The 27,901-nt window shown below is 49.2% G+C and overlaps 11 protein-coding genes across 11 annotated transcripts; 4 read left to right on the top strand and 7 right to left on the bottom strand.

Moving 5' to 3' along the window:
• Positions 1-1,352: 1,352 nt before the first annotated feature.
• On the top strand, positions 1,353-4,294 carry N7479_002029 (uncharacterized protein; the record flags this gene model as incomplete). Its single annotated transcript, XM_057249726.1, has 8 exons — positions 1,353-1,394; positions 1,454-1,493; positions 1,556-1,581; positions 1,652-1,985; positions 2,037-2,227; positions 2,278-2,458; positions 2,513-2,783; positions 2,833-4,294. 8 exons carry the CDS (start codon positions 1,353-1,355, stop codon positions 4,292-4,294), a joined length of 2,547 nt encoding a protein of 848 aa, XP_057114158.1.
• A 444-nt stretch (positions 4,295-4,738) lies between these two features.
• N7479_002028 (phosphoribosylaminoimidazole carboxylase ADE2) lies at positions 4,739-6,659 on the bottom strand (the record flags this gene model as incomplete). The annotated part of the gene is made up of 4 exons (XM_057249725.1): positions 4,739-4,935; positions 5,028-5,985; positions 6,044-6,141; positions 6,194-6,659. The coding sequence occupies 4 exons, from the start codon at positions 6,657-6,659 to the stop codon at positions 4,739-4,741; spliced, it is 1,719 nt and encodes a 572-aa protein (XP_057114157.1).
• Positions 6,660-6,710: 51 nt separating this feature from the next.
• On the top strand, positions 6,711-8,284 carry N7479_002027 (uncharacterized protein; the record flags this gene model as incomplete). Its single annotated transcript, XM_057249724.1, has 5 exons — positions 6,711-6,870; positions 6,940-6,985; positions 7,046-7,094; positions 7,146-7,788; positions 7,848-8,284. 5 exons carry the CDS (start codon positions 6,711-6,713, stop codon positions 8,282-8,284), a joined length of 1,335 nt encoding a protein of 444 aa, XP_057114156.1.
• Positions 8,285-10,255: 1,971 nt separating this feature from the next.
• Positions 10,256-12,507, bottom strand: skn7 (uncharacterized protein; the record flags this gene model as incomplete). The annotated part of the gene is made up of 7 exons (XM_057249723.1): positions 10,256-10,773; positions 10,825-11,014; positions 11,071-11,955; positions 12,016-12,159; positions 12,230-12,302; positions 12,384-12,400; positions 12,451-12,507. The coding sequence occupies 7 exons, from the start codon at positions 12,505-12,507 to the stop codon at positions 10,256-10,258; spliced, it is 1,884 nt and encodes a 627-aa protein (XP_057114155.1).
• Positions 12,508-14,292: 1,785 nt separating this feature from the next.
• N7479_002025 (peroxiredoxin family protein) lies at positions 14,293-15,102 on the top strand (the record flags this gene model as incomplete). The annotated part of the gene is made up of 5 exons (XM_057249722.1): positions 14,293-14,497; positions 14,563-14,662; positions 14,733-14,778; positions 14,856-15,021; positions 15,074-15,102. The coding sequence occupies 5 exons, from the start codon at positions 14,293-14,295 to the stop codon at positions 15,100-15,102; spliced, it is 546 nt and encodes a 181-aa protein (XP_057114154.1).
• Positions 15,103-15,455: 353 nt separating this feature from the next.
• On the bottom strand, positions 15,456-15,967 carry N7479_002024 (uncharacterized protein; the record flags this gene model as incomplete). The annotated part of the gene is made up of 2 exons (XM_057249721.1): positions 15,456-15,628; positions 15,745-15,967. 2 exons carry the CDS (start codon positions 15,965-15,967, stop codon positions 15,456-15,458), a joined length of 396 nt encoding a protein of 131 aa, XP_057114153.1.
• A 242-nt stretch (positions 15,968-16,209) lies between these two features.
• N7479_002023 (Nif3-like dinuclear metal center hexameric protein) lies at positions 16,210-17,597 on the top strand (the record flags this gene model as incomplete). The annotated part of the gene is made up of 4 exons (XM_057249720.1): positions 16,210-16,280; positions 16,353-16,396; positions 16,467-16,592; positions 16,702-17,597. 4 exons carry the CDS (start codon positions 16,210-16,212, stop codon positions 17,595-17,597), a joined length of 1,137 nt encoding a protein of 378 aa, XP_057114152.1.
• A 612-nt stretch (positions 17,598-18,209) lies between these two features.
• Positions 18,210-20,210, bottom strand: N7479_002022 (epsin; the record flags this gene model as incomplete). The annotated part of the gene is made up of 4 exons (XM_057249719.1): positions 20,130-20,210; positions 19,882-19,951; positions 19,605-19,825; positions 18,210-19,546 (listed from the first exon to the last, which is right to left on the bottom strand). Exons 1-4 carry the CDS (start codon positions 20,200-20,202, stop codon positions 18,210-18,212), a joined length of 1,701 nt encoding a protein of 566 aa, XP_057114151.1. The 5' UTR covers positions 20,203-20,210.
• Positions 20,211-22,218: 2,008 nt separating this feature from the next.
• N7479_002021 (ADP-ribosylglycohydrolase family protein) lies at positions 22,219-23,291 on the bottom strand (the record flags this gene model as incomplete). The annotated part of the gene is made up of 3 exons (XM_057249718.1): positions 22,219-22,601; positions 22,655-23,085; positions 23,140-23,291. 3 exons carry the CDS (start codon positions 23,289-23,291, stop codon positions 22,219-22,221), a joined length of 966 nt encoding a protein of 321 aa, XP_057114150.1.
• Positions 23,292-23,879: 588 nt separating this feature from the next.
• N7479_002020 (isoflavone reductase family protein) lies at positions 23,880-24,821 on the bottom strand (the record flags this gene model as incomplete). Its single annotated transcript, XM_057249717.1, has 1 exon — positions 23,880-24,821. One exon carries the CDS (start codon positions 24,819-24,821, stop codon positions 23,880-23,882), a length of 942 nt encoding a protein of 313 aa, XP_057114149.1.
• A 626-nt stretch (positions 24,822-25,447) lies between these two features.
• Positions 25,448-27,214, bottom strand: trpE (anthranilate synthase TRP2; the record flags this gene model as incomplete). Its single annotated transcript, XM_057249716.1, has 4 exons — positions 25,448-26,754; positions 26,810-26,883; positions 26,964-27,112; positions 27,203-27,214. 4 exons carry the CDS (start codon positions 27,212-27,214, stop codon positions 25,448-25,450), a joined length of 1,542 nt encoding a protein of 513 aa, XP_057114148.1.
• Between the last annotated feature and the right edge of the window lie 687 nt (positions 27,215-27,901).

Here is a 27,901-nt window from a genome sequence, read left to right as displayed (position 1 = left end):
AATTGATCTAAAAAATACAAGCTCGACCGTAATTCATATGTTACTGCACGAAATGAATGGTTTGGAAAAGAGATCTCTAAGGCTTTCGCTCTCTGGCATCACATAGAAGCACGTTAGTGTCCCGATAGTCAGGTTCCAGGAGAGGACCTCCACTGCGATAATTGGAATGACTGTCGATCAGCTCTGGAGAGTAGATTCAATTAAACTCGATCATACTCAAGATAAGGAGTGTCGAAATATGGATACTGTGGACACTATTCTCAATCTAGTAAAGACTGGGTGCACAGCCCCTAACAGCCACACTCCTTTTTTTGTGGCTGAAAGCTTGATCGGCCTTCTTAGAACCCACGAGCCTCTCATTAATCAGGCCACATCAACTACCCACAATTAAGTAGACCAGTATGAATTTGAAAATTAAGAATTATCCTATGTCGTATTGAAGATCCGAAGTGTTGACGTCAACTTGAGCAGAGTCTGATATCGTGGTCCCACATGGACCCATGGATGATGATGGGGCGCGTGTGCCAAGACCTCGATCTCGTCAACCTTGGAAGCTTGTAGATCTTAGGTAGTTTAGTGGGATTTATATGGCAATTAGTTGGAGCTATAGCTCTACTAAAGTAATGTGGGAAAGAACCAGCCCTATGGATATGATGAAGTGGATGACGTGGAGCTGCGCTTGAGCTACAGTTGGGTACGAAGTATGGAACCCATGGAGGTTAATATGACCTTAGATATGACACAACTTATATACCCAAACTCCAATATAACTTGAAAATGTTCTAGGCTGAACGTAACAGAAAAGAGTGTGAATAAAACTGGAATAACCTTGACTGGGAGGGAGCAGATTTCCGTCGTGGCCAAACAAAAAACGAAGTTGTGTCACGAAAGAATGACGTCAAGTGTCGATCACTAATTAGGTAGGTATAGTACCCCCCGGGCTGGGCAGCTGGGCAAATAGGACGGGTACAGAGAGAGCCCTTTAGGTGACAGCCCCAGAGAACCTAGGAAGGGCTATCGAATTGGGTAAGCTCCTTGTAGTAGGGATCATTGCCTCTGGATCCCCCCTGTTCATCATAATGGCGCTATCTCCCTTGTCTTTTATATTCCGTCATCCCTTCTTTCTTCTTAAATTTTCTTCCTCTCTACCATATTTTCCTTCATTCCAGTGATACCCCTTGTTTTGCACCTACACAGGTTCAATAAATAGTTAATTTGTGAGTGACCCTTGTTTGTCATGAATGCAAACGGAGAGCCCTGGACAGAATCTCTAACCCTGTCCTCAGTTCATACATAATTACCTCTTTAGCTATCCCACCCCTACATCATTGGCTTTTGATACGTACTCCATCATGTCTGTGAACGTTCCCACCGACTCCAAGCAGAAGGAGAAGGTATGTGTGACAATGCGACATCCATTGCAACCTCAACCACTAACAGAGAATCGCTCTAGGATATCAACCAGAAGCTTCAACTGTTTGGTATCTACCATGGTGAGTCAACCTCCACGTCGCCCTCAATTAATCATCGCCGTGCTAACTCTTTTTTGCTATAGCCTTCAAGAATAGCAAACTCCCCTCGGTTCGTCTCAATCCTCTTCTATGGCCATTGGCCTTGCGACAATTGCTAACTAGGCCCCCTCCTCCCACAGAACAAGCAATGCGACATCGCTTTGAACAGTGCCTTGAACTCCAAGGCCCTCGCATCTCCACACAGGGAACTCTCATCTGACGGAAAGACCCTTGTGGCAGATCTGCGCAATGTCATCGAGGCAGCTAAGAAGATGCTCTTGATCAAAAATGAGGGTGAACTCCTACAGGACTTTATCTGGCAAGCTCAGAGGATCTCAGGCGGAAATGCCGAGGCTAACCGCCCTGGGGTTGCCATCGACAAGGAAGCCGGTCAGCAAGATGCAAGCAGAGCCGTTGATGGCCTGAAGACCCTGGGCACACTCATGATCACCAATGGAGAGTTTAGAAAACTATGTAAGTCAAACTTCCGTTTTTGGATCATGGTCATTTCCTAACAAGGTGCAGTGAATGATGCCATGACTCTTGGCAGAGACATTGCTGCCGATGCTTCTCAAAAGGCCGCCAACCAGGTCCGTCCCTCTCAAGAGGACCTTTCGCAGATCGACCAAGCTGCAGAGGAAAACGTGTGGCACGAAAAGCCCAATATGTCCAAGGATGACTTGAAGTCCAAATTTAAGAAGGACAAAGCTAAGGCTGTAAGTATGCCTGATATGTCCTCCATGCGCGCATACTGACACTAGCTCAGGAAAACGAAGGCATCGGCGCAGTCACTGAGAATGAAGCTGGTGTGTCGCCGGAGACCAAGAAAAGGGAATATTCCGACAAGACCAAGAGTTACTTGTCCGAGAAGATTCCCAAGGAGCGTCGCGAGCAGACCGTCTGGCGCCTGAAGAAGATGATCATTGAGATCCAGGGTCATGCCGATTGTAAGTCAACCATAATCTTCCAATATCGAGGAATGTTACTAACAACTTACGCAGACCAGCAGGCTGTTGAGACCTTGTTGAGCATGGCCGAGCAATACGTCGGACACACAAAAGACATCTCTAAGAAGGGTGGCAGCTCTGCCCGTAATGTCCTGAAGACCGACGATATTCAGGCTGTTCAGTACAACCTGCGCACCCTCATCGAACGTTTTGCCAACCACACCTCTTTGGACAGCTTCTTCGATTCGCTTAACACCATTTACCGCGATGCTGAGAGGGACCCTGAACTCCGAAACTGGTTCACGAATGTTGACAACTTGATTCGGTATGTGAATTGGAAAACTCACCTCAGAACGAAAGCTGACCAGATATAGCAAATCTCTGCGCGAGCAGGGTTTCATCATGGAGGATGAGTGCAACCGCCAGTGGAACGAGATATACGACAAGGGCCGTTACCTCCTACGCGAGCGTTACCGTGGCCACGCCGACCGTGTTGTCGACGAGGTCAAGTTTATGGCCGATCAATTCGAGAAGGACCCACAAAACCAGGCACTTTCTCTGTCGGTCCAGAAGCTGTTCAGGGATCTGGGCCACGACGCCAGTGGCAAGGCTGCCTTCAAACCGGATCTTCTTCGGGATCTCCGCGACATCATCATTCCCAGCATTTTCGAGAATGTCCGCTATATCCCAATCCCCCGTATCGAGGTTTCGGACCCTATGGTCGATGTTGTGGTCGAGAACCTGTGCATCGAGGGTGACAACCTGATGCCCAACATCATCGAGTTCGGCAGCGACAATTACTTCCGCTGGGGCCGCAAGAAGATCTCCAGCAAGCGCGATAATAAGGTCATGATCTCCATGTCTGGGATTCAGGCTGATCTGCGCGATATCAGCTACTACATCAGGAAGAAGGAAGGCTTCCCCGCCATCACCGATCGTGGAATTATGGACATCTTCCTCGGTGGCGAAGGTCTTAGCGTCAAGATCGCCGCTTCTACAGCCCAGAAGACTGACAAGGAGCATTTCTTCAAGCTGGACAGAGTGGCTGTGAGCATCAAGCATATGGATATCAAGCTGAGAAAGTCCAACCACAAGCTACTCTTCAATGTCTTCAAGCCCATGTTGTTCAAGGTGGTCAGACCTGTTCTACAGAAGGTAGTCGAGGGCCAGATCCGCGAGGCCTTCCGGAAGGGCGACCTCTTCGCCAAGGACATCGACACCGAAGCCAGACGTGCCCAGGCAGCCGCCCGCGAAGACCCCGCGAACGCGCCCTCCATCTTCTCCCGCTATGCCGATGCCATGCGAGCTCGCACCCAAGCCAAGGCCAAGCAGGTCGAGGGCGCTGCCAAGCGTGACACCAAGGTCCAAACCGTCATGACCCTCCACGAGTCCATCTTCCCTGACATCGAGCTCCCCGGTGGTGCATCCAACAAGACCACCGAGTATGCTGAGCTGGCTGCCAAGGGCGATCGCTGGGAGTCCCCCATCTTCAGCCTCGGAAATGCATCCGAGTCCACCGGCATCCCGTCCGCCGCCCCCATCACCAATAAGCGCCAGGGCGCCACACAAGGTGCAGGTGGCGCCGGAGTTGCTCCCGCGTCGAGTGCATCTGGCACCACCCCGGCCGCTGTTTCTAACGGCAATGCCACTAACGGCAACGGATACCAGCCCCGTGGCTTCTCCGATGAGGTTGACCAGGCTTTCGTCAATGGCAAGCCTCAGAATGTTACCGAGGCCATTAAACATAACGCCGATGGCGTCAACGGCACCACCCACGGCACTAATGGCGTTAGTAGCGTTATCAATAACACTGTTCCTACCGGGACCACCGTCTAAACCACGGAGTAACTGTGGCCAAAATCGACATCACATTGGCGTAACGCCATTTTCTTTTGTCCCTTGATCTTTTTGTTTCTTTGCTATGATTTCCCCTTGTGCACTACGGATGTTCATTATTTTTTTTGTACTAGTATTGGTTAAACGGTAGTCTAATACATAATGCCACCGTTGTCTGCGTTATCATTCAACTGTTCTTGAAGTAAATCTGCGCTTCGACCAAAACCTTGGAGGCTTTGAAGTATTCCAGACCCATAGAAGATAAAAAAAAATAAGCTTAGAAGTCATTCATTGTCGTCTATAAAAAGAAGTAAAACTGAACTCCGCTATACAAGAAGCCCAGGGAAGGTAAAATCTCCCACACTTTTATCCCCTTTTTCTTTCGGCGTCCACTTTCGTATAAAATCTCGTATCTCAAATCACAAATGTCTACATGGTTATCGTTTACATCTGCTCAAAGTACTTCTCCCATCCCAACTGGCGCAACTTGGTGCCCTTGAGCTCCATGTTCTCGGCACGGGCAGCCTCAGCGTACGCCTCGACCTTGCGCTGGATGGCCGGGTCGAAAGAGCCAAGCACACGCGCGGCGAGGAGAGCAGCATTGATGCTGTTGTTGATACCGACAGTGGCGACGGGGACACCTATTATGGAATGTTAGACATATAGATCGGGCCAAAGTAGATAGGTGGAAAGGGGGAATAAAGAAAATTGAGTAGAATGGAAAATAACGTACCACGCGGCATCTGCACAATGCTGTACAGACTATCGACACCGTCGAGCGAGCTGCCCTTAACCGGCACGCCGATAACAGGGAGAGCGGTGTGAGCGGCCGCCATACCGGGAAGGTGAGCAGCGCCACCAGCGGCAGCAATGATCACCTTGATGCCGCGCGAGGCAGCCTTGCCCGCATACTCGGCCATGTAATCGGGCGTGCGGTGAGCAGAGGTGATTTCAACCTCAGGCTCGATGCCGAAGTAATCCCGCAGCAGCTTGAGGCCCGGGACGAGGGTCTTGAGGTCGCTGTCAGAACCCATGATGACGGCGACGGAGGGGGCGGGCTTGGAGGGACCGGAGCGGACAGCCTTGGTCTTGATATCGGAGCGCTGGGCGCGCATGGTGTCGACGACGTCGATGAGGGGCTGGATGAAAGTCTCGGCTTCGTGCATGGTCGCGCCGGTGACGGTGACGTGGCCCATTTTGCGGCCGGGCTTTGCGGCGCCCTTGCTGTAGAGGTGGATGCTGGCGTTGGGGATGGAGAGGGCTGCTTGGGTGGCCGTGAGGTGGGAGTCGGGGGTTGCGCCGCCGATGATGTTGAGCATGATTGAGGGCTGCAGGAGCTCGAGGCTCTTGGGTGGGATGGGCAGGTCGAGGATTGCGCGGATGTGGCTGTCGAATTGGGATAGAGCGCAGCCTTCGATTGTCCAGTGGCCGGAGTTGTGGATTCGGCTTGCGAGCTCGCAGAGCATGAGGCTGTCGTCTTCTAGGAGGAACATCTCCACGCCGAAAGCGCCTTTGCCTTCAAAGGCGGAGACGGCTTTGCGGGCGAGAGCTTGTGCTTGCTGGTTGATGGCGTCGGAGACGTTGCGGGCTGGCGCATACACCAGCTTGCATATTGAGTCCTCTTGGACGGTCTCAACGGTGGGGTAGGAGAGGACGTCGTCCTTGGTTTTGATGACCATGACAGCGAGTTCCTGCGGATGTGTCATATTAGAGATGTACATGGTATGATGTTTTAATTGTAGTACTAACCATCTTGAAGTAGGCCCATTTTTCGGAGTAGAGGGGGCGGTCCTTCAGAGCCTCAAGGGCCTCTGAAATATCTTCTTTGGAGTTGACACGGAAGTTTCCTTTCATATGTTAATAAGAATGTATACCCTCTCGACATCACATATGACTCACCACGCCCGTCATATGCCATAGTCTTCGACTTCAACATCATGGGGTAGCCCAACTCCTCTCCAATCTGAGCCAATTCCTCGGGTGTATTGTTCACCAGTTCCCGGTGGTCGGCCATAGGAATTCCATATTTGCGGAGGTGCTCCTTCTGATTGAACTTGTTCTGGATTGTCCGAATAGCCTGCCAGCTAGGCTCGACCCGCACCTTCGACGCAACCTCCTCAAGAGCGTAGGTGTCGACGTGCTCGATCTCGGCGGTGATGACATCGCAGGTCTCAGCCAGTTTGCGCACGGCCTCAGGCTCCTTGAAGGAACCAGTCACATGGCCGTCGTGCGAACTGATCTGCTTGGCGGGAGAGTTGTCGACATCTAGGATATTGGCCTGAATGTTCAATCGGTTGGCGGACTCGACGAGCATGCGGCCCAGTTGGCCACCACCGAGGATTCCGACCTTGGGTGAGTTCCACATAATGTCGGATCGAAGCGTTAAAACGAGAAGCAATTGATCGAGATATGTCAAATGAGAGATCGACGGTGCCCCTCAACTCCGAAAATTCGCGGAGAGTCACGTGGCACTATCGATAAGCTCAGGCCAATCACCGATGTCGACTGCCGCGCCCTTGTCGCAGCTTCGACTCTCTCTGCTTCTCCATGCACAGCTGACTGGACAATGTCTTTGGGTATGTTTACCATCACAGTCGCAGTCCCAGTCTGAGTTGCAATGGGCCCTGCTAATATTCAAATTACAGACGAGGAAGCTCTCCAAATAGCCGCCAATGGCGGCCCGATGGATTTGTACGTGAAACTGCCCTGCCAAGATCCCCAAACGCTTCTGAGGCTAACGCGCTGATACAGAGAGAGATGGCACGGCATGGCTGCACCACTGATCGAGCGACTGGAATATGTGCGCTATACTTCGCTGCCCCTGCCCGACTTCTCTGACCAGTAGCTCCAGATCGTATACAATGTGTTCCCCATGCCTCAAGCGCGCCCCGACCCCATCGGCCAGCAACCATTTCCCAACCATTCTTCCCAGGCAAATTCCATCCCACCCGAAAGCAGCAATAAGGAAAACACATCCCCCACCGACATCCAGACTTCACCTCAGGCAGCGCGAACTGGCTCTCCGCCGTCGAGTGAGCGAGTGCCAGACTCACAGCCTCAGCCATCTGGTGCGAGCACGGATGGCCGGCTTCCACCTCCTCTTGCATTTCTTCTGAGCGCCATACGCTCATCCATTAAATCCTTCTTCGAGGATAAGCCCCCACACACCATTCAGAGACTCGCAGAGCTGGTACTCTACCCGACCAAGCACTACAGAACCTTACCCGCATACCTACGTGCTGTCGATCGCGTTGTCTCAGTGACAAGCTCCGCAGATATTTTCCCATTCCAAACGCCGGCTGTCACGAATGCTCCCACGAACGGGCTAGTGCTTCCTGGTAATAGCAGTGGGGTTTATATAGCCCCAGACTTTGCACAGGGTCTTGGAAGCGATGAATCTCTGGGCGGTGCACTACTTACTCCGATCCCGTGGCTAAACAATCCCTCATTCGCAGGCGAGGATGCCAACGGAGACGCAGGCATATTAGTCGAGGGTACTTTTATCCATTATTACCGAGACACTGGTTTCCTGTTCACTAACGTTTTTCTCCAGGCACTGAAGCTCTACCTACACAACCTGAGGTGGAACCGGGCACCACGACCCTGGTAACCTCCGAAGCCGAAGAGACGGCTGCTAACACCTCACCAGAGTCATCTGATGAGGTTCCTCACGCCCGTGGCCCAATCCTCCTCGGCGTGGAAGATATGGGCCTGCAAGACGGCAAAGGTGTCGAGATGCGTCTTAGCACAGATGGTACCGCCGATGTCCCGGCTGCAGCCGATGCCACCGCCACCCAGGCAACGGAAGAACAGGAAAAGGTCGAATCAACTACCGACAGCGACGGTGATATTGTCCTTACAGACACCAAACCGAAAGAAGAGGAAGAAGCCAAGAATGAAGGCCCTTCTACAGAACCCCAAGCAGGCAATGCTGAGCCTGAATCCACTGGTGATTCATCCCAAGCGCCGGACGCCGAGAAGAAAGCATAGGCGATTTACTATTCTTTTTCCTATGGCTTTTCCTTTTTCTATTCTGATTTTCTCGGTTGGTTTTGGTTTTATCCTGGATTCTAGCATCATGAGTGACGACCCACAAGATTACATCGATCAGTTTTCAATGAAAGGCTTTTGCAATGCCTACATTTTTCTATAAATAGCTCAATCTTCGTAGCATCGCTCATTTCGGATGGAACTATAGACTGACAAGACTATGTTCCTGTTATATTACTTTAAAATGTTTCATATATCTATATGCGGTTCCGGAGGCCCTACCTACCTACCTACCTATCTAGTGTCTCTATTGGGCACTTTAACCTTTAAGCCAAGAACTCCACTCCATTTCTGATATCAAGATCAAGTCTATAAGCCGGGAAATGTACCGCGCGGAAATCCATGAGATATACATGAGACCTACAGAATTTCATCGCCTGTCCAAGTTGGAACTATAGAAAGTTCATAATATGCAATGACAGCACGCACCAGCGCTGCCAAGCCATCCTTCTCAGTAGTATGTACAGAGTACGGAGTAGTCGGTCTTAAAATGTGCCAACTCAGCCATAATACCATCAAGCACGAGGGCGCCATACATAGCCTTATTGACACATGACCCAGCTCTCAGTCGTGCTGTCCGTAAAGCAAGCCACACAGCTTGCAGCACCGGTCTAATTGTGGGTCTCATTAAATGTAATAGCATCTCTCGCAGTTATAAACGGTTTCTGGTGTACAGCGGTTCTCGCCAGAGGTAGTTCTGTGGTTTTCTGGGCATCCTGGGCTGTTATTTTCATTGCAGACTGTTATATACATTGCATTACAGCGCGCTAGCTTCGTGGATTTGGCTAGACCGAAGCGGTGTAGCGTGTCTGGCCTGTTGAGTGTATACATATGTACGTATTTGGCTAGGAGTGGTCAGAATATATCTCTGTCCCGGCCCCGAGACTTGCTGGTAGCTGATTTGATATACTACCCGTCTGCATATGAACAGCTGGTTCAAATATGAAAGATGAGAGGAAGACTGGATGAGATCTCCGAAACCATATCATAGAGCATCATGGAGTCATTTGCTAGAAAACTTCTGCACTGTGGGAAACCTCGCAACACTGCTTCAAATAACAGTTACCTCTTGAGACTCACAAGATATATGGCAATAAAATCTAGAGATGGCACAGGTACTTTTATATACCACGTAGTTCTCAAGTGCAAACCAACCAAACAAAAACAAGCAAGGTGGCGTAAGCCCTAGCCACAAGACCACACAGCCCTAGAGAATCCAAAGAGGCCCAGAACTCCCCTCAAGGTCTGGGCCCTCCTGGAGGAGTTTAAATATTTTAATTTCACTTTCGATGGTCTAGACCTCCCAGTTTATTTCTCCTGCAGTTCGTCCGCCCGACCCGCGAAAATTAGGGAATGCGGGAGATGAGCATGTTTGTTTACAAGTGGAGAACTTCGGGGTTTGAGGTGAATCCTTATACATGTACATATGTAAATTTAGGTGCTGGGCATCAATTGGGGAAAATACTACGGAAATACTACTGTTTACATCTTTATGTACCTATTCGTATACGACTTACAAGCCCTGGAACAGTGGAACCCGATTACAAACCTTGAACCCCTGCGTGGTTACAGGCAGAATGTAGGAGAGAAGTAATAATATGTTTGTAAATATGTACCTGACGAAACAATCTCTCCGTAAATGCATGGAACCCACGGTGGGTATAGCTGACGCATGTAAAGTCGCACACAATTCGCCGCCCAATTTAAATCAAAACCCAACGCCAGAACCTGTAAAGGGCGGGTGACAAAACTGCGGCGATTCAAGACGTCCGCGAAGAGTAGCAAAATGTACGATTTGGAATTTCGAACCTCGTTATAGACAAGTGGGAATCGTGAGTCAATAGACAGGCGGGAAAAAAAAGGTGAAGTATAGTAAAGATAAAAGCCAAGACGAATGGCTGGAAAGCTGGTTTAGCCAGGTCGACCAGCTTGCACGGCAAGCATGGGTTGAGGTTGGGAGTACATGCGTTGCCGTTTTGGCATGTTGGGGTTGTCGGCGGCACTGGCCATATCGGAGATTTGACGGCGATGCGGAGGACGAATAGGAGCACCTCCAGTTGGGACTCCTACTGGTGGTGCTGGGTACTGGACGCCATTCTGGTCAAGAGCGTAGGCGGCCGGTGGGGCTGTAACATATGGCCCTTGAACTGCTGGCATATTCGGTGGAACAGCCTGCATATTTTGGAACTGGCTAGGCGATTGCCAGTTGTTCATTGATCCAGCGGGTGATTGGCCTGGAGAGCTGTCTTCTTTGATCGACTGGGCTGCTGAATTTTGATTTGCAGCTGCCATGGTCACAGCGGCCGCGGAAGGCCGGACTGGCTCCATTCCTGGGTTCTGGGGTGAAATTTTGAGATGATCCAAATGTCTCTCAAGCATATCAAGAAGGCTCTTGCGAGTGAATGGTTTTGGAAGAACATCGTCCATTCCTAAAACAGGTTAGTGGAAGATCTTGATTCAATTTTTCATGTCTGTCTTACCATGTTGGAAGTAGAGCTGGATGTCGTCGCTTCGAATGTTCGAGGTCATGGCGATGATAGGGGTACGGTCAAATTGGCGTATGAGATGGCATGCTGATACACCGTCTAAATTCGGCATAATGATGTCCATCAGAATTAAATCGTATTTTGAGCCACCCTGAATTTTGTTCACAGCTTCCAACCCATCAAACTATTGGAGATATTAGTAACTTTGTGCTATTCTGTAGGACAAGATTGATGACATACCGCGGTATCAATAACACAAGAGAAAGAATACAGGAATTTGCCGCCAATCTGTCGACAAGTGGCATCATCCTCAACCAAGAGGATCTGTGGGCTACGAACCCAACCAGGGTCCACATTGGTGCTTTTTTTCCGGTTGTCGGGGAACTGCCGTCGGGCATCTGAAGAATCCATCTCCTGCTTGGCGGGCATTGGGTACGGAACATTGTTGATATGTTCGCTGTACATGGGATCAATGCCATTTGTGGCACCCACGGGATACACCACTTGCTCTAGATCACCGGCCATCTTGGGATAAACGAGTGCTGGATTTGGTGGTGCGGTAGTCGTGGGACGGATCGAACCATTTCGCGCATTAGGATCCAAGTTGGGAGTTGAAACGACGGCCTTCTGGGGATCGTTCATCGAGTCAACACCATTCATATTGAATTGTAGTTCGGCGTTCATGTCATTCAGGAGCTTTGAGGCTTGCTGGAGAGGCGATGAGGGTTCATCATCCACTGTTCCAACCTGGGAAGGGCTCAGTGTTGTTCCAGGCGCCTGGAAATTCACAGCCTTGCTATCTCGACGCTGGCGTGCATCCACCGAAAGCAAGTAGGTCATCACCTGGTGAATGACATTCTCGTGGTTTAAAACTGTTTTCTGCACTCGCATCACTTCCTGTAGCATAAGTTGGTGATCCACCGTGAGTTGGGCATATCGATCTGATAGATGTTGGATCTGCTGCTGTTGTGCCACAATCTGCTGGTTGAGAAGATCAATTTGTTGCGTGGGTACGGATTCATCAGTGGGTTGGGTTTGTTTTCGTGGTGCGGGTGCCTTTCGTCGAATATTATCGAGGGATTCTTTGCTATTTGCGCGGAACTCCGGGTGCTTGAATTCCCATGCCTGTGTGTGATTTGTGTCAGACTCTCAGTCTGACCTTCAAATTGGGGGGTAGATGCGTACATTTTGCCCATATGGTGACTGCCCATTTTCTTCATTGTTTTGTCGGACCTTGTGGAAATCGTATTTATTCAGTTGGCGTACAAAACTGGCAAAGTTGCTGTGTTTAAAATGTTTCGGTAAGATGGTCTTGGTGAATTTCTCGCACTGTCGGGGATTCAAAGTTAGCCAAGCACACAAAGAAACCGAATTCCACACAAAGACACGGGCGCATTACCTCCAATACCACAAAGGAATCTCCTTCATCACCCCAGCGTACGATCGACGCATAGGTTGGGTCCTCCAGCATTCTGCGAGAGATATCAGAAAAAAAAGGCTCCAACGGGATAACAGGATACCAGGGGAAGTTTGTGAAGAGGAGCAATACTCACTTGTACAGCTTCCGTACCTATTCATGATGTTAGTAGAGATATCTCACAAGGATATAGGATCACTAACAAAATCACTGGAGTTCCCAGCGGGGGCGGGATTGGAAGAGGTCTGGCCACCGTCCATGCTGGGCTAGACGGGTCGCGACCGGTCGAACAAGCAGTCTGGCTGGTCTCGTCCCAACACGGATAAACTCGATTGTAAATATAACGGGGATGACCTCGATCACACTCAAGGAAAAGAAAGAATATAAGGGGAGAAAGCCAGACCTTTTCGGAGGGTGGGAAGAAAGAAAAAAAATGAAATAACGGGGGGTCAGTTACTGGGTTTAGCGGTAGAGCCAAGTACCAAAGTTACTGTGGAGGTACTGTCTGGTACATGAGATGGACTTGCTATGTTCCAGGGTTACTTGACTATTTCCTTATCCTTTTTTTCTTCCTATAAATAACATCCTTATATTATTATATATATTTCATTCTATATAACATATATATAATAATCTTGGATTTTTACATTTCTTAATGCAAGGAGGTCGATCTTGAATATCCTAGAACTCAGGGACCAACGAGGGGCAAAATTCCAGTATGTCACACACACGGACCTGACGAGGTACTAGCTAGGTATTGTATAGGTACTCCGTATAAGTTCCTATAAAAAAAAAACACAGAAAAAAAAAACCTCAGACCTAGATCTCATTCGCCTATTAGAACAGCGAGATGCAGGATAGACATGATATGGAGGGGATCGTGTCAGTGCGCACGAGATGGAGGGGGGGGGGAAGAACATGCATTCTCCCCCAATGACCTTATGAAAATGGTGAGACATTGAATTAGCGTAGACCAAGTGGGTTAGGGAAAGGAGATATCCAAGACAAAGAGGTCAAGTCTTTGTAACGGGGAATAAGCAGTATATGCTCCACTGAGAACCGCTGTTTAATATGTTTTTATATGGATAATATGGATAACATATAGTGATCAGCCCTGCCATTCTCCGCGTGTTTCAGTATCATGTGTTCGAGGTGTGAACAGGTTTGATTCATATGAACCTATTAAACGGTGAGAAGAACCACTTATCCACTTTTACCGAAACCGAAGACTAAGATAAAAATGTTACATATAATGGCTACAAGGTATCTTATTCGAAGAATTGCCCAGAAATTCAACTCTAGAAAAGACCTTACCTATATCTCTTTGCAATATAGACGTGGTTCATGGTCTAGAAGCCAGCCAAGTAGTCCAGATAGTGATTGAAAAGCTATAACACCCAAGTTGCTCACCGTAACACATTGTCGTCATAATAAGAGCACACCATCAGTAATATCATCTGAGCTCCACCAGTCAAGTCCATTGTTCTTTAAACTGTTGTGCTGGCGCCAAACTTCATGTTGAACTAGAAGATGACTGCATCCTTCAGCAGGGGGTCAATGATCCACCGTGTGACGGAGCAAGGATCCACTGCGTCATGGAGGAATAGGATGTGACTTCATATCATCCGATTCGAAGGTGGCTGGTCCGCCCAGTTCTTAAAAGAAAGCGCTTAATATACGTGACAGCTCATATAGGTTGCTTCGCGGTACCTGCGGTATAGTCTCCGCAGGTTGCACTGGAGGTATCCACAGGTACGAGGACGAGTTCCAGGTTGTCAATATTAAAAAATGATGTGCATCGAAGGTGAAAATAAACACAAAAAAGCAAATAAGCATATAAAAGTCAATAATGAGGTGTAAGCAGAGTTCCTAAAAATAATGCAATATAGCCCTGGACTGCAAAAGCGCGCCATGACGAAATTACCCAAGCTCCCCTCACGCATACCGCCCTAGCTCTCCCCGTTATTTCACAACAAACACTTCTTACCATTCTCATCCATTTGATATACAGATAAGCCAATCACATCATTAATTCAATTAAAATCATGTTCGCCGCCCGCCGTATCGCAAACATCCCCCGCGTTCGCGCGCAAGCATCCCTCTTCCACAGCACTGCGCCCGCGTTCGTGCAGAAGGGCGACGCCATCCCCAACCTGGATGTCCTGGTTGAGAACTCCCCTGGTAACAAGGTCAATTTGGCCAAGGAGATTAAGAACAAGGCTGTTATCATTGGCACTCCGGCTGCCTTCAGTACGTGAACTCACCCTACTTCAATAGGAAATAAAAACACCTGTTCGGTACTGACATTATTTAAGGCCCTGCGTGCTCCAGCACCCATGTTCCCGGCTTCATTAACCACCCCAAGCTCAAGGAGGCTGGTCAGGCTTTCGTCATCTCTGTCAATGATCCCTTCGTGTAAGCTATAGATGTCAAGTTGCGGGGCGAAAGCTTTGTTCGGACATTTGTTGACAAAGCTATCATATAGGACCAAGGCTTGGGCTGATTCCCTCGATCCCACCGGCGAGAGCGGCGTAAGTGGCTTTTTTTTTAGTTTTGTTTTTGTGGTATTTTGATTCTAGCGACAGGGCTGACATTGTCTTTTTAACAGATTCGCTTCTTGGGTGACCCCTCCGGCAAGTTCACCGAGGCGCTCGACCTCAGCTTCGACAGCGCCGCCATCTTCGGCAACAACCGCAGCAAGCGCTACGTTCTTCTTGTCGAGGATGGAAAGGTCAAGGAGGCTTTCGTCGAGCCTGACAACACCGGTCTTAACGGTATGCTTCTCTTCTGTCGAGCAAATTGTTCTATGCTAACATCACTTGAAAGTTTCCGCTGCCGAGAAGGTGCTCGGTTGAAGCCATCTTTAGATAGATCTTTGAACTCCTTGCAAATAGTGGAAGAAATATAGAAATATATCATGGGCCCAAGGCACGATTTATTTCCGATCCCTGCCGCACGGTACTTGGTAGCGCAGGGTTTTAATGTACAATTATTCCATCCTTTCCAACCCGGCCAACGCCTGATAAATCGATGCCAGAATTAAATGGGCAAGCATATACTCGAATCAAGCAATTAGAAATCAATGGCCGATCCTTCGTTCCTAAACCAAGTCCGAACCCCGCGACCGTTGGTCTAGTCCAATTTCTTCCAAAAATACCTCTGGGAAGAAGCCATGGTTTATAATATCCTCGCCTTGCGGAAAGAAAAATTACTGCTGCAGCGCCTGCCACTGCTCGGGGGTATAGCACTTGGGTGTCCAAGCGTGGATAGCAGCGATCTCGGCCTTGAGCGCGGAGTTGACGAGCCGGTGTCGCGCAAGCATAGTCTTGCTCTCGAACTGGGGGGAAACAATCACAGCCTGGAAAGCCTGTCCACAGCCGCCTATATCAATCCCAAAAGACAGAGCGTCAGCTAAACATCAACGGGAAAAAAAAGAGAATGTTTCGACGTCATAGCGGGCGCCATTCCCATTCCATTTTCAATTTTAATTTCCATACCCGATAGATCCTCAACCTCCACATGCTGCGCCTGCAGCACTTCAGTCAACTTGTTCTTCAGCGATTCTGCGGTGATTCCAGATGTGTCGGCCATAGCGGCGTTGATGGCGTAGTGGGAGCGCGCGGTGAGGGAAAATGAGGCCCGTTGGGTATTATTGTGAGGGCGGAGGAGATAGCGGCAGCTTCTGCTCAAGACGGTTAAAGAGGAGGTGCGGGAGAACATCAAGTATGGCCTGAGATGGGAGGGAGAGAAGACGAGAGGAGATAATGTGCCAAACCCGAGGTTATCGCGAAGTATGGGAATTTGCCTTCATTACAAATTCAGAGCCTCCAGTCGGCTGTGGCTGGTGAGAGCACGTGTGTGTGGCTGATTATCATTTTCCGTGCATTGCGCTTCCTCAATCTTCAAGGTTTTGACGTCTCTCTATGAATTTTCTTCGCACTGCTACACGTCGATACTCTGCCATGTCTTTCAATATGAAATCTTCGGAATGCTCGCCATTCACCAATGCTGTGGTGAGCTCCATGAGAAAGCTGTAAATTCACCCCCCACTTGAATCCCAGAGCTCCCCGCATTCATGGAGCTTCATTTAACCTCCTATATGCAGATACCCGGAGGCATTGGCAGACAAGAGCTTCGATAATACAGGATGTAAGCTCTTCATCTTTTCAAAACACTATTTTATTGACTTATGCAACGTACTGACCTCGGCGAATTGTAGTGCTCCTCGAAGCTCCTTTCGACAAATCCCGGGTACAGAATAACTCGGTCCTCCTTACGATTGACCTCACCACGGCTGTTGCTGATGAAGCTATTCAAAACCGTAACTCGGTTATCGTCGCATACCGTAAGTCACACCCGAGGAATTATGCTACTTGCGATTAGACGCACGCCTCGTTTTCATCAACAGGCATCCACAATTGGACCCAAACCTTAACACAACACCATCCACACAGACCCCATAATCTTCCGCGGCCTGAAATCCCTCACCTTCGCCGACTCCCAACAACGATCCCTCCTCCGCCTAGCACAACATGGAATCAGCGTCTACTCCCCGCACACAGCAGTCGACACCGTCCCCGGCGGCATGGCCGACTGGCTCTGCGATGTAGTGACAGGAAACTTCAAACCCGTGCAACAACCCACAAATGCTACTGTCGAACCCTGCTCCTCGACCATGTACTCTGCCCCAACATACCCGGAAGCACCCATCCCCGCCGTGCAAGCCCCAATCCCCTCGCAAGTACCACAGCACACTAGATCCACAATTCACCCATCCCCGTCAGCCTCGATCCCAGAAGGATTTGAGTCAGCTGGTTCCGGCCGTATGGTGACCTTCGCCGAGGAACAGCCCCTCACTATCCTGATCGACAACATCGCTCGCGGAATCGGTCTGCCAGGCGGTATCCCCATCGCCATCCCACAAGGCCACTCCGTTGATGATATCTTTATCCGAACGGTGGGCATGTGTCCCGGTTCTGGCTCGGGCGTGCTTCTCAGAGGTGATGGGGAACTTCCTGATCTCCTGCTGACTGGTGAAATGAGTCACCATGAGGCTTTGGCTGCCACGGAACGGGGTTCTGTTGTTATCTCGCTTTCGCATACTAACTCGGAACGTGGATATTTGCGCTCGGTGATGCAGCCTAAATTGTTTGCTGAGGTTACAAATCAGTGGAATCTGGCTTGGATAGAGGCTGAGAGGACTATTTCTTATCGTGAAAGGTTTAGTGAGGCTCAATTGGCGGCTGCGTCCCAGATTCGAGGCCTTTGTAATACCCAGGGCGATGTTGAGGTTTCTGTTAGCCAGACTGATCGTGATCCCTATGGTATCATGGTTTGGCGTGGTAACTAGGTTGGCTCTTCTGTGTTGCCCTGGTTCTGTCCTTGACGTTTGCCAATACTACGAGCAGATAAGCACAAAATATAGTTACATATAGAGACATCATGAGAACCTTCTTGATCACACACACCAGCTAGTACTCAATCAATTTGACTAGACTTATAACCAAACTCGGAATAACTATGCAGCACGAGGGAGTCTGATAAGATGTCAAGAAAGTGGTTTGAAATGAAAAGGATATCCTAATGGCAGACAATGACAAACAAGAAAAAGTTATCTTGAGGCAGGAGAGAATACAAGACAAGACAAATGGATCCCAAGTCAAACCTCGAAGAATGTAGGCCATCGAGGACATGAAGAAAAAGAAAGCTCTAGTTTTTAGCCTTCCCGTCACGGCTTTAACAAACCCACAATTCGACGTAGGAAGATTGTGCTGAGTATCCAGGAACGATAGAGATAAAAAATAAAGGAAGCAAGAACAACGAGACCGGGTAAAAACCAGACGACCAAGCCCTGAATGACTGAGCGAGAAACATAGAGAGAAAATGAGATAGATGGTATCCGCGTGAGTGGCCTTAGCGAAGTCAGGAATGAATCAATAAAGAAGAGCCCACGAAACAGTGATCACAGATCAATCAGGCTACCGCCGCGCTGTTGCTGTTGCTGACCTCCCCAGGGATTGCTATTGTTAGGCTGTTGCTGCTGCTGCATATACCCGGTCTGCTGCGGCATGCCTGTGAATTGTTGACCGAAGAATGGGTTTCCAGTAGGAGCAGCGTGTAGGCGGTCCAAACCCTGACCGGCAGAATTGACAAATGTGCCAGGTGCTGTGTGCTGTGCGGGGATTCGGAGATCTCCAACATTGCCGAAGGTATCCTGGCCTTCGCCTGACCCGAGAAGGGCGTTGAGACGAGCATGATGCGGGTCCTGTGGTGGGGTGCTCTTTGGTGGCTGAGGAGCTTGGAAATTAGCGATCGGGTTGGGCTGAGTGGATTGGGCGAACAGCGAGTTTTGGCCATACTGCATATTATTCTGGCCAAACTGATTCGTTGCGCGGTCCTCCGACAAGGAATTGAGTGTTGGTGGGCCTGTTCGTGCAGGGTTGTTGAACTGTGTTTGAGTACGCTGAGCGAAGGGGTTGTTTGATCCTGTCGGCATGGGCTTGAGGGCATCAGCGGGCTGCAGTTGGTTCCCAGCCCAGGGGTTGTTGCTTCCTGAATTCTGATAATTCTCCTGGGGTTGTTGCTGCTGCTGCTGCGAGAAGACATCCCCTCCATAAGGGTTATTGGGGTTGAATGCGGAGTGCTGGGGTTGGAGAGTGGCCTGCGGTTGCAAAAAGTTGTTTTGTTGCTGGCCGTAAGGGTTCTGCTCATAGGCCGAGGGCTGCGCCTGATAGCCATTGGCATAAGGGTTGCTTATGCCGGTGGGCTGGTTCTGGAACCCTGTCGGCTGCGCGTACTGATTGTTTAGGTAACCAGTTGTCATAGGCTGCTGCTGTTGCTGCGCATTGATCGGGTTGCCGAACCAGTCCACGGCGCTTTGCTGTTGGTAGCCCTGGTTGTAGCCGGTTGGCTGTGCTTGAGCTGGGGTGTCGTCGAAGAGAGAATGGGCGTTGCTCTCTTCCAATTCGCGCTTTCGGAGGTCTTCCTCCTCCTTGCTAAGCCTGAGGGCCTTGGCAAGATCCTCATCGTCCGAATTTGCCATTGTCTCCTTGGCCCGTCGCCTGCGCTCATCTTCAGCTTCAGCCTTGCTGGCTTCAATAGCTAAGCGGTATTCAGCATCGGAGTCTTCCTCCCCGTTGCGTCGGCGTTGGTTTCTGCGCGGCGGTTCCACGGGGGAGTTTCCATAGCCTTCATCGAGTCCGCTCACGCGAGTCTTCCAGAGTTTGCGATCTGAGCGTTCGCTGCGCAAACGATCTTCATCCAGTACCAAGCCAGTCAACTCCTTTGCTGCCACCCGAACTACAGAACACCAATCTGTCAATTTTGCGAGACCTCTGATTTTCAAGAGACAACTTACCGTTCTGGCCAACATCTCTTCCCTCCTCATCCACGTATGTGAACTCGCGCAAAGTCTTGATAATATAGACATTTTTCCGGGCCCACGTTACCACCAATTCAGAGCCTTCGTGGAGACAGTAGTCCAAGACTTTCAGTGATTTTAGCACGTGGCGCCAGTTCTTGCCCTTATCATTGAGTCGCTTATCAAGCATGTCCATGATCTCGTAGAACTCGTTCGGACTATTATGGAAGTGGCGTTAGCGGTGCCGACACAGTTGGTCGCAGACCCAACTCACCTCCCGAAAGTCATGGCGGCAATCTCGGACATGTCGGTCCCCGTAGGGCCCCAGGGGTCATTACTGGTAGCTAGAAAAATAAGTTAGCAACTTGATTACAATCTACGCGGAATGCATGGGCGCAATGCAGCAAGCAACCCCCGGGGGAAAAGACAGGGGCAGCATAAGCCATAGCAACAACTGTTTTGCACATGCGACCGCAACTTGATGATCGCCCCGAAGGTTGAAGCAGTGGAATCGACTCATACCATTTCGGACCTTGACCTGCACTGAGGAATATCCTTTTGTGACGTTCTTCACGCTCCGCACGACTTTGGACATGGTGGCGGTGATGCGAGGGTCGCAGTTTTCAAGGGATTGAAGAGATCGTAATCGGCTAGTGGAAACCGATGCGAGGGATGATTGTAGAAGAGGATTAGACTGCCAAGCACAGACAGCCCTCTTTCTCCGTGTCGCGGCCCAAAGTTGTCAAGCGTGTCACCTCCTGTTCTGATAGGGACAGGTTGCAGATTGGTCCGAAGGGGTTAGGAGATTGGGCTGTAGATTGCCTGATAAGGAAATATTGGCAAATAGTAGTCAAAAGTCAACGGATGAAAAGTGAAAAGTGAAAGGAGGGAGAGGGGATGGTTAGAACGGGGGGAAGAGAGGGCTTGGCAGTGACGAAGCAGTTTGGACCAAACTTTTATACTGGCACTTGTTCAAGATCTACAGTTATAACCTCTTAGAATTGAAGATTTTTCATGTATTTGTCATTATTGAAAGAAACAGAACAAAAATCACCAAGATCATTTAGATGATCCAGCATGTACAGTGCATGTCCAAGTACCGTTACGCCCTCGTGGCCGGAGGTCCGGTCTAATCACCGTGAGCTTACGGTGTACTTTTTTTTCTTTTTCTTTCCCCCCTATATATAGCCTAGAACAAGCAACTCACTATTTGACTACTGCATACTGGGGGGTATTTTTTGGCATACTAAATCAAATTCGATCCCAATTATTGGAGTCAGAACGGAGTATCAAGAAGCCGGGTCAAAAACATGGCCTGTTTCCCGCCACATGTGTCCGCCTTGGGCCGCGTAAGACCTCGGAACCCTTGTGGTCAGGCAACGGTCAATTGGTCTTATGGAAATTTATATACAGATATTACTCTGTACATGTAGTATGTATACAAAATTGTACAGATCATATTGAAGTCTCACGGTGATAGCTCTTAGAAGACCAGGGCCTACGTCATTTGTTCTTCTTCTAGAATGCAATATTACTCTTGGCGCTCCGATCTCGGGTCCACATTGGGCTTGATATCAAAGTACTACATTCCCGATTTTTCTTATTATTCACCTTGAAGTAGTTTTTTATGTATGTAACATGTACATTCACTAACTAGAAATAGCTCTATCACAGAACAAGAGGCTGATTGAGCTATGCTCAGTACCTATATATATGTGCAGATGGCTATCAAATGATTCACTAAACTGTAAGAGCCGCATATATATAGCAGGATTGATAACAAAGCGGATTATTCTAGTTACCTATAACATCAAGGCAATCTTAGCACCAGAAACCATGGTTTGCGCATCTGAGGGGTTGTCTTATCATGTTAGAATCATCTGCGAGGAACTCATCTGGTATCACCCGTCATTGCGGATCTTGAAACCTATCATATGAATTTAGCAGAGTCCACTGCCTCAACATGAGACATCTAGATACCTATCCTACAGCCACCTCCCTGAAGATCTATACTTCATATCCAGGGACAGCCTGTGACTCTGTATATATATCAGCCCTGAAAGCCACGTCTCAAATTTGCAATATATTGGGCATCTCCCTAGGTACATACATAGTTCGATCAAACAAATAGAGGTATATTCTGTGGGATCTACCAATTACCATGGCAAGCCCAAATGCTCAGCCATGGCTTTATCAAAAGACTCGCACGAGAACTGGGATTCAATCCGAGTGAGGGCCTGCAAGGACCTCAACATAATGTTGAGATCCATGTAGGCGAGGCACCGGGGACCCTCCTACGCTATCTCAAGCGGACTACATAGAGATGGTGGTATAGAGGGCTGGGGAGAGGAAGAAGAGAAGAGAAGAGGAGGAGGAAAGGTGGTTGGCGTCTTTTTATACTTCACGTACCTTCCTAGAGTGGACAGTCCTTGCACCTTCGTTTATACTGTCAAACGTCGCTCTTTCCCATTTTGCATAACATTTGTTGACATGGACTTAGTTAGGAAGTAGCGATAGAGCCAATGTAGTGTTTGCATTAGCACTTTGACTACCTACATACATAGATATGTATGTACGCTGGAACAGTTTCCCAATATATCATGCAAGAATCTCAAGCAATCCCATTAGCAAAAGTATCTGTAATACTTTCGATAACCCCTTTATTTTTCATTCCTTCCACCCATGAAGGAGGAATAGAGTCAAACCCATAGAAGCAGCCCGCAAAACCTCCATAAACAGCCCCTGCGGTATCCGAGTCACCACCCAGATTGACGACTGCCAAAGCTCCCTCCTTCCAGGTATCATACTTGAAGAACGCCCACAGGGCACACTCAAGTGTATCAACAACCCATCCACTACTCGTCATATCACTAGGCTCCTTTAGTTTCCAGTCGTTGAGTGTTTTGTATCTGTACCGCGACATGCGCTTCTCCAGATCAGGTTGAGTAAATGGGAACTGAGAGAGCGCGAAGAAGAGCTGTTTTTTCGTCTGACCTACAAAACAGTAAGTGACAAGTCCCGAAAAGAAAAACAGAATTAACACGTACCATTCATAATCTTACACACCAGCTCTGTGTACGCCTCACACGCTTCCACACACGCGAGCGAAGGATGGGTGACCTGGCTGTGTCTTCTGGCCACTTCCCTTGCCGTTTCAGAATCGTACCAGTAAGCCAAACCAATCGGGACAATCCGCATTAAGCTCCCATTCCCTGAGTGCTCAGGGTAATTTAATCTGCCAATAACCATCGTCTGGGCAAATTCGAAGTCTCCTTCCTCAATGCCAAACTTTATCCACGTGTTCAGGGAGGTGCGAGTAGAGCGCCCTACATCCCACGAGTGATTGGCAGTGCCAAAACGGCCTGTGGTCAGCCAGTCGACAAAGTGCCGAACTGATAGCTCTTGGTTATATTGCATCTCGGACTTGGAGAAGGAGCATGCCAGGGCTAGAGTCATAGACCCGTCGTCGGAGTAGGATCTTGTTCATGTTAGTCACAAGTACTTCGCATATATGACTGTGATGAGAACTTACCCAGCTGGTTGGTCGAAGGGCGCGACATATCGTAAGTATTTGACCGGCTGGAATGTTCCTGGGTCTTTGAATTGTACGGGGCCACCGAGGGCGTCACCTACGCAGACGCCCCAGATGGCGCCTTGGACACGAGATTTCAATGATGGAGTCATGCTGTGTTGGTGTTGATGTTGTAGTTGATGTTGTAGTTGATGTTGTAGTTGATGTTGTAGTTGATGTTGTAGTTGATGTTGTAGTTGATGTTGTAGTTGATGTTGTAGTTGATGTTGTGTTTTTTAGTTCCGAGGCTATTTTCGTCTTATTTAAAGATGTCGGAAGTGACTCAACACGGAGAGCTTCCAAGGTTGGAAAGTCGGAACCTTTAATACTGAGTCACCAGTCCTGCAGGGCGCAGCGCACTCAATGAGCCAAGGGATCCTCAATATACAAAGTCAAATGTGACAGTGCTAGCGCAAAGGCTGCAACTTCCATACGAGCCATGGGATGATTTGTATGGAGAATACGGAATAAGCCAACGCTTGGCACCTGGCCACAGCCCCGTCTACTCAACTCCGAGGCTTAGCTGTTGCCTGAACTTGATGAAGATTCAAGGCTGTAGCTGAATATTCTCCGCCAGGGCTGTAAGCACGCAAAACTGTCTGTGTTGTATGTCTAGATAAATGACGCAGCGCCCCCCACGCCCAGATAGATTCCGGTTATAGCTATGTCCGAAAGAGGTACTAAACTTCCCAACTAAGCTTCTACTTATGACGAGGCCATACAACATCTTTTACAGACTGCCCATTAGTTTCCTCCGCCAAATCCTGTATAGTCTTCCACTTCCATAGTCGTTGACCAGGGTTAGCAAGCTCATTATCGGCCCCAAGAAAAGCAGTACTATGAGCAATACCTCTATCACCCATTAGAAACCATAGATAAGCAGCTGGACGCCATGAAGGCTCAACAGTAGTCTCCGCCTTATATTTCTCATACGGGAGGCAGTCAATATCAATGTGTCCCGCACCAGCAGACTCCATAATCCCCGCAATCTCCACAATCGAGCGTGAGTCACCACTAACATGAACAACATCCGGAATCTCCTCTGTAGGAAGAGTCGCCAGCGAAGCAACGGTCCTGCCGACATCGCCAGGCGAGGTAAAAGACACCGGCGTGCGGAACGACCTAACACTAGTATACTTCCCGTTCTGGGTGTCGAGACCAAACCATGGCCCGATGCTGTCTTCTAGGAACAGGCCGCGGAATACGCGGCAGATCTTCATGTGCGTGAGGACGTGCTGCGTGTTCGCGAAGTGCTTCTTCTTCTCGTTCCACTCCAGGTGGGCGAAGTCATGACCGTAGTGGTCGACGCCGAACTCGGAGGGGAAGTAGACTCGGATGTTGGTTTTGGGGAGGGCGGCTGTGAGCTTTGTTTTGAAGTCGTGGCCTGCGGGTCCGATTGTGTTTACGAGGATTTGGATGCCTTGGAGGGCTTCTTCGATGTTGCTCTCGTTGTAGCGGCGTGCTGTGAGTTTTACGCCTTGGGATGAGGAGGGTTGGAAGAGACATGACTCGTTTCGCGAGAGGGGGATTATCTCGGAGAATTTGTCTTGGAAGAGGGAGGAGAGGAAGGCTGTTGTGACGTGCTTGCCTAGATGTCCGGTGGCTCCAGCGATAGCGACGACTGGTCGTGTTATGGATGTCATTTATGCGATTGCTCTAAAAGAAAAGATTGTCTGAAATGAAAGGGTAGGGAAGTTGGCGCGAGTCTCAGCTTTATATCTACGATGTTGTACCCTAATTCACCATGTCGACTGTCGTCTTTGCGTCATTGGCGAAACAACGATCCCGAGGTCCGGACCGAAAGCCCTAATTGGGTTATTGTGGTTTTTTTGGATACAAAACAGGGTCCAATCAGATCAAATAAGATATAGATAATCTATGTTGTGCAACACGGAAGTGTTTGCATCGACGGCTCAGGTTTGATCCAGCTCTCATATATGGAATACGCTGGGAGTAGAGCATAGGAATATAGGAACTTGGCAATTGACATGGGTCGGGGTCGATTCTGGTGATTTTTGCTCAAGAACATCCAATGAATGAACATAGTGAAGACCAGTACATATCAGAATGACATGGGCATAAATTGTGTATTTCGTGAGATTCTCTCCATATCACATAAAAACAGAACTGATTAGGCCATCGCTAATGCGAATCGTCCTCATCAAAACACAGGATCCCAACTGTGTAACCCAAAGGGTTGACGCTTCTGTTAAAAAAACATAACTAGTGCACGTGCTTGTGCTTTTATTCCTAAATCCAAGCCTGCACACTAATTCTCCAAGCTCAGGTATTTCGCCTCAGCGCCCTTAATGCATGCAATGTTGGCGCCAAGCTTGTTGATCGTCTCAATGTACTCATCATAGGGGTCCGAGTCGAAGACAATACCACCACCAGCCTGGAGGTATGCCACGCCGTCCTTGACCATCATAGTGCGCAGCGCAATGCATGTGTCCATCGCACCGGGCATCTCAGCTGAGCCATCTGCGCTGGCGCTATTATATCCGAAGTATCCGACAGCGCCAGCGTAGACGCCACGCTTTTCACCCTCCAGCTCGGCGATGAGCTGCATGGCGCGCACCTTAGGTGCACCGGAAACTGTGCCGGCAGGGAAGATAGACCGGAATGCATCGAAGCGGGTCATGCCTGGCCGTAGCTCACCGGAGACTTGGGAGACTAGGTGCTGGACGTGTGAGAACTTCTCCACAACCATCAGTCGGTCAACCTGTGTTGTGGTGGGGTCGCAGACCCGATTCACGTCGTTGCGGGCAAGATCGACCAGCATGACGTGCTCGGCGCGGTCCTTGAGACTGCTGCGGAGCTCCTCGGCGAGGGCGGCATCCTCCTCCGGGGTCTTGCCGCGCTTCACTGTGCCTGCGATGGGGTGACTGATGATACGGCCCCGCTCTTCCTTTACCAGGAGCTCGGGACTGGCTCCGACAAGCTGGAAGTCTTGACAGTCGATATAGAACAGATAAGGAGAAGGGTTGACGGTGCGAAGGTGGCGGAAGAGGTTGTAGGGGTGGAGAGAGGTGGGTCGTGATAGACGCTGTGACGGCACAGTCTGGAAAATATCGCCCTTGGCGATGTGCTGCTTCAGTCGATTGACGTGGCCCTCGTATCCCTCCTGTCCGATGTTGGATGTATACTCCTGGTTTGGAATAATTGGGCCCTGGGGCGGAAGTGGTATGCGTTCCTGGAGTAGCTTATCGATCGTTTTCTGGATGATGGACTGGCCCTTGAGGTATGAGGTCTCGATATCGGCATCTGCTGAGGGAATGGGAACGTAGGTGATGACCTTGACGACTTGGAAGAAATGATCGAATGCAATGATGGTGTCGAAAAGCATAAAGAACGATTCGGGCACTCCGAGGACGTCCTTCATCGGCCGCGCCGTCTTAGGCTCAAAGTATCTAACACAGTCGTATCCAACATATCCGATCGCTCCAGCGGTCAACGGCGGGAGGACTAATTCAGGTACCGTCGCAACGCGGAACTGAGAAAGCTCATCCTCGAGGTATGGGAGAGGATCTGCTGCTGGGCCATGACCCTCGCCGGTTTTGATGACCTTTCTAGGCTCTGCACGGGAGAATGTAAGCGACGGAATCGGACCAAGAATCCCGGTATCACCCACCTGCGCCAATAAAGCTGTATCGCCCAATAGTCTCTGTGGTAGCAGCACTCTCGTACAAGAATGACAAGCGCGAGCTATCCTTACGAGTCAGTGATCTTGTCCGGTATTCCATGCCCCGTCTCATCACCGATGTTGAAAAGAACCCATGACTCACTTCTCTGCAATCTTCAAGTATGCCAATGTCGGGGTTAAGAGGTCGGCAGGAATCGACGCCGTGACAGGAAGTAGGTTGGGAGGGAACTCCGAGTTCCTCGACTTTGCGATTACTTCGCGCGCCGCCTCAAGCGACGGGATGGTAGGGACCTGAGTCATTGGTCAATAAGCGTAGACAAAAACTCGACGGGGGTTGTCGAAGTGTGGAGAAATACAGTAGCAAGACAGACGCATACTTACAGGAGGTGCCATTTTGTTATAAGTGGCCGATATCGACGATGCTAGTAAAGAGAAGGGTTGAATTGGCGGTGGGAAAATGATTCACTGTGGGGGGTGTTTGAGGGCCGCGGGTCCAGGAATGCGCCCAGTCTGCACTATGTGTGGACCATATGCATTTGATTTGAGGTGTGGTAAGATAATACAATTGAGATGCCAATTTTAGGACTCTTTACAAATTTACTGAAGAGAAAATTCAGATCAGAGCTTGCATGTCTCATAGTCTCACAGGTATCACATCCAGGGCTCGATTATATGCATCCAGAAGTGGACTAGCGTCGAGGGGTATATCGATTATCGATAAAGCGACTTTTGACTCCGTACATACATCCATCCATGTACATACATAGATATGTACATGCCATGTACTCTGTACAATGTATGTATCCATGGATGTACCTATAATTTGTACAGGCCTTCCTTGATTCAAAATTGGGGTATTTTCTTCATTATCAGACACTAAAAGTGAGTTTCAGAAATCACAGATCCCACCTGAATTAGGTGAAGGGGAAAAAAGGCAAAAGAAAAAGTCCACCGTCGCCAGTCCATGTCATTCGCCGTGCCCACCCAAACCTGTCCCAAGCAATGCATGCCATTATGCATTTTCTAAAGCAGAAAAATGTATGTTCACAGAAGGTAAAAAGTAAAAAAAAGGAGCAGGGA

Source organism: Penicillium vulpinum (genome assembly GCF_028829585.1).
Source record: "Penicillium vulpinum strain IBT 29486 chromosome Unknown utg000001l_segment0_segment0, whole genome shotgun sequence".
In the NCBI taxonomy this organism is placed as follows: Eukaryota; Fungi; Ascomycota; class Eurotiomycetes; order Eurotiales; family Aspergillaceae; genus Penicillium; species Penicillium vulpinum.
The sequence above is the reverse complement of the archived record's forward strand: the minus strand, read 5'-3'. Positions and strand labels throughout refer to the sequence as shown.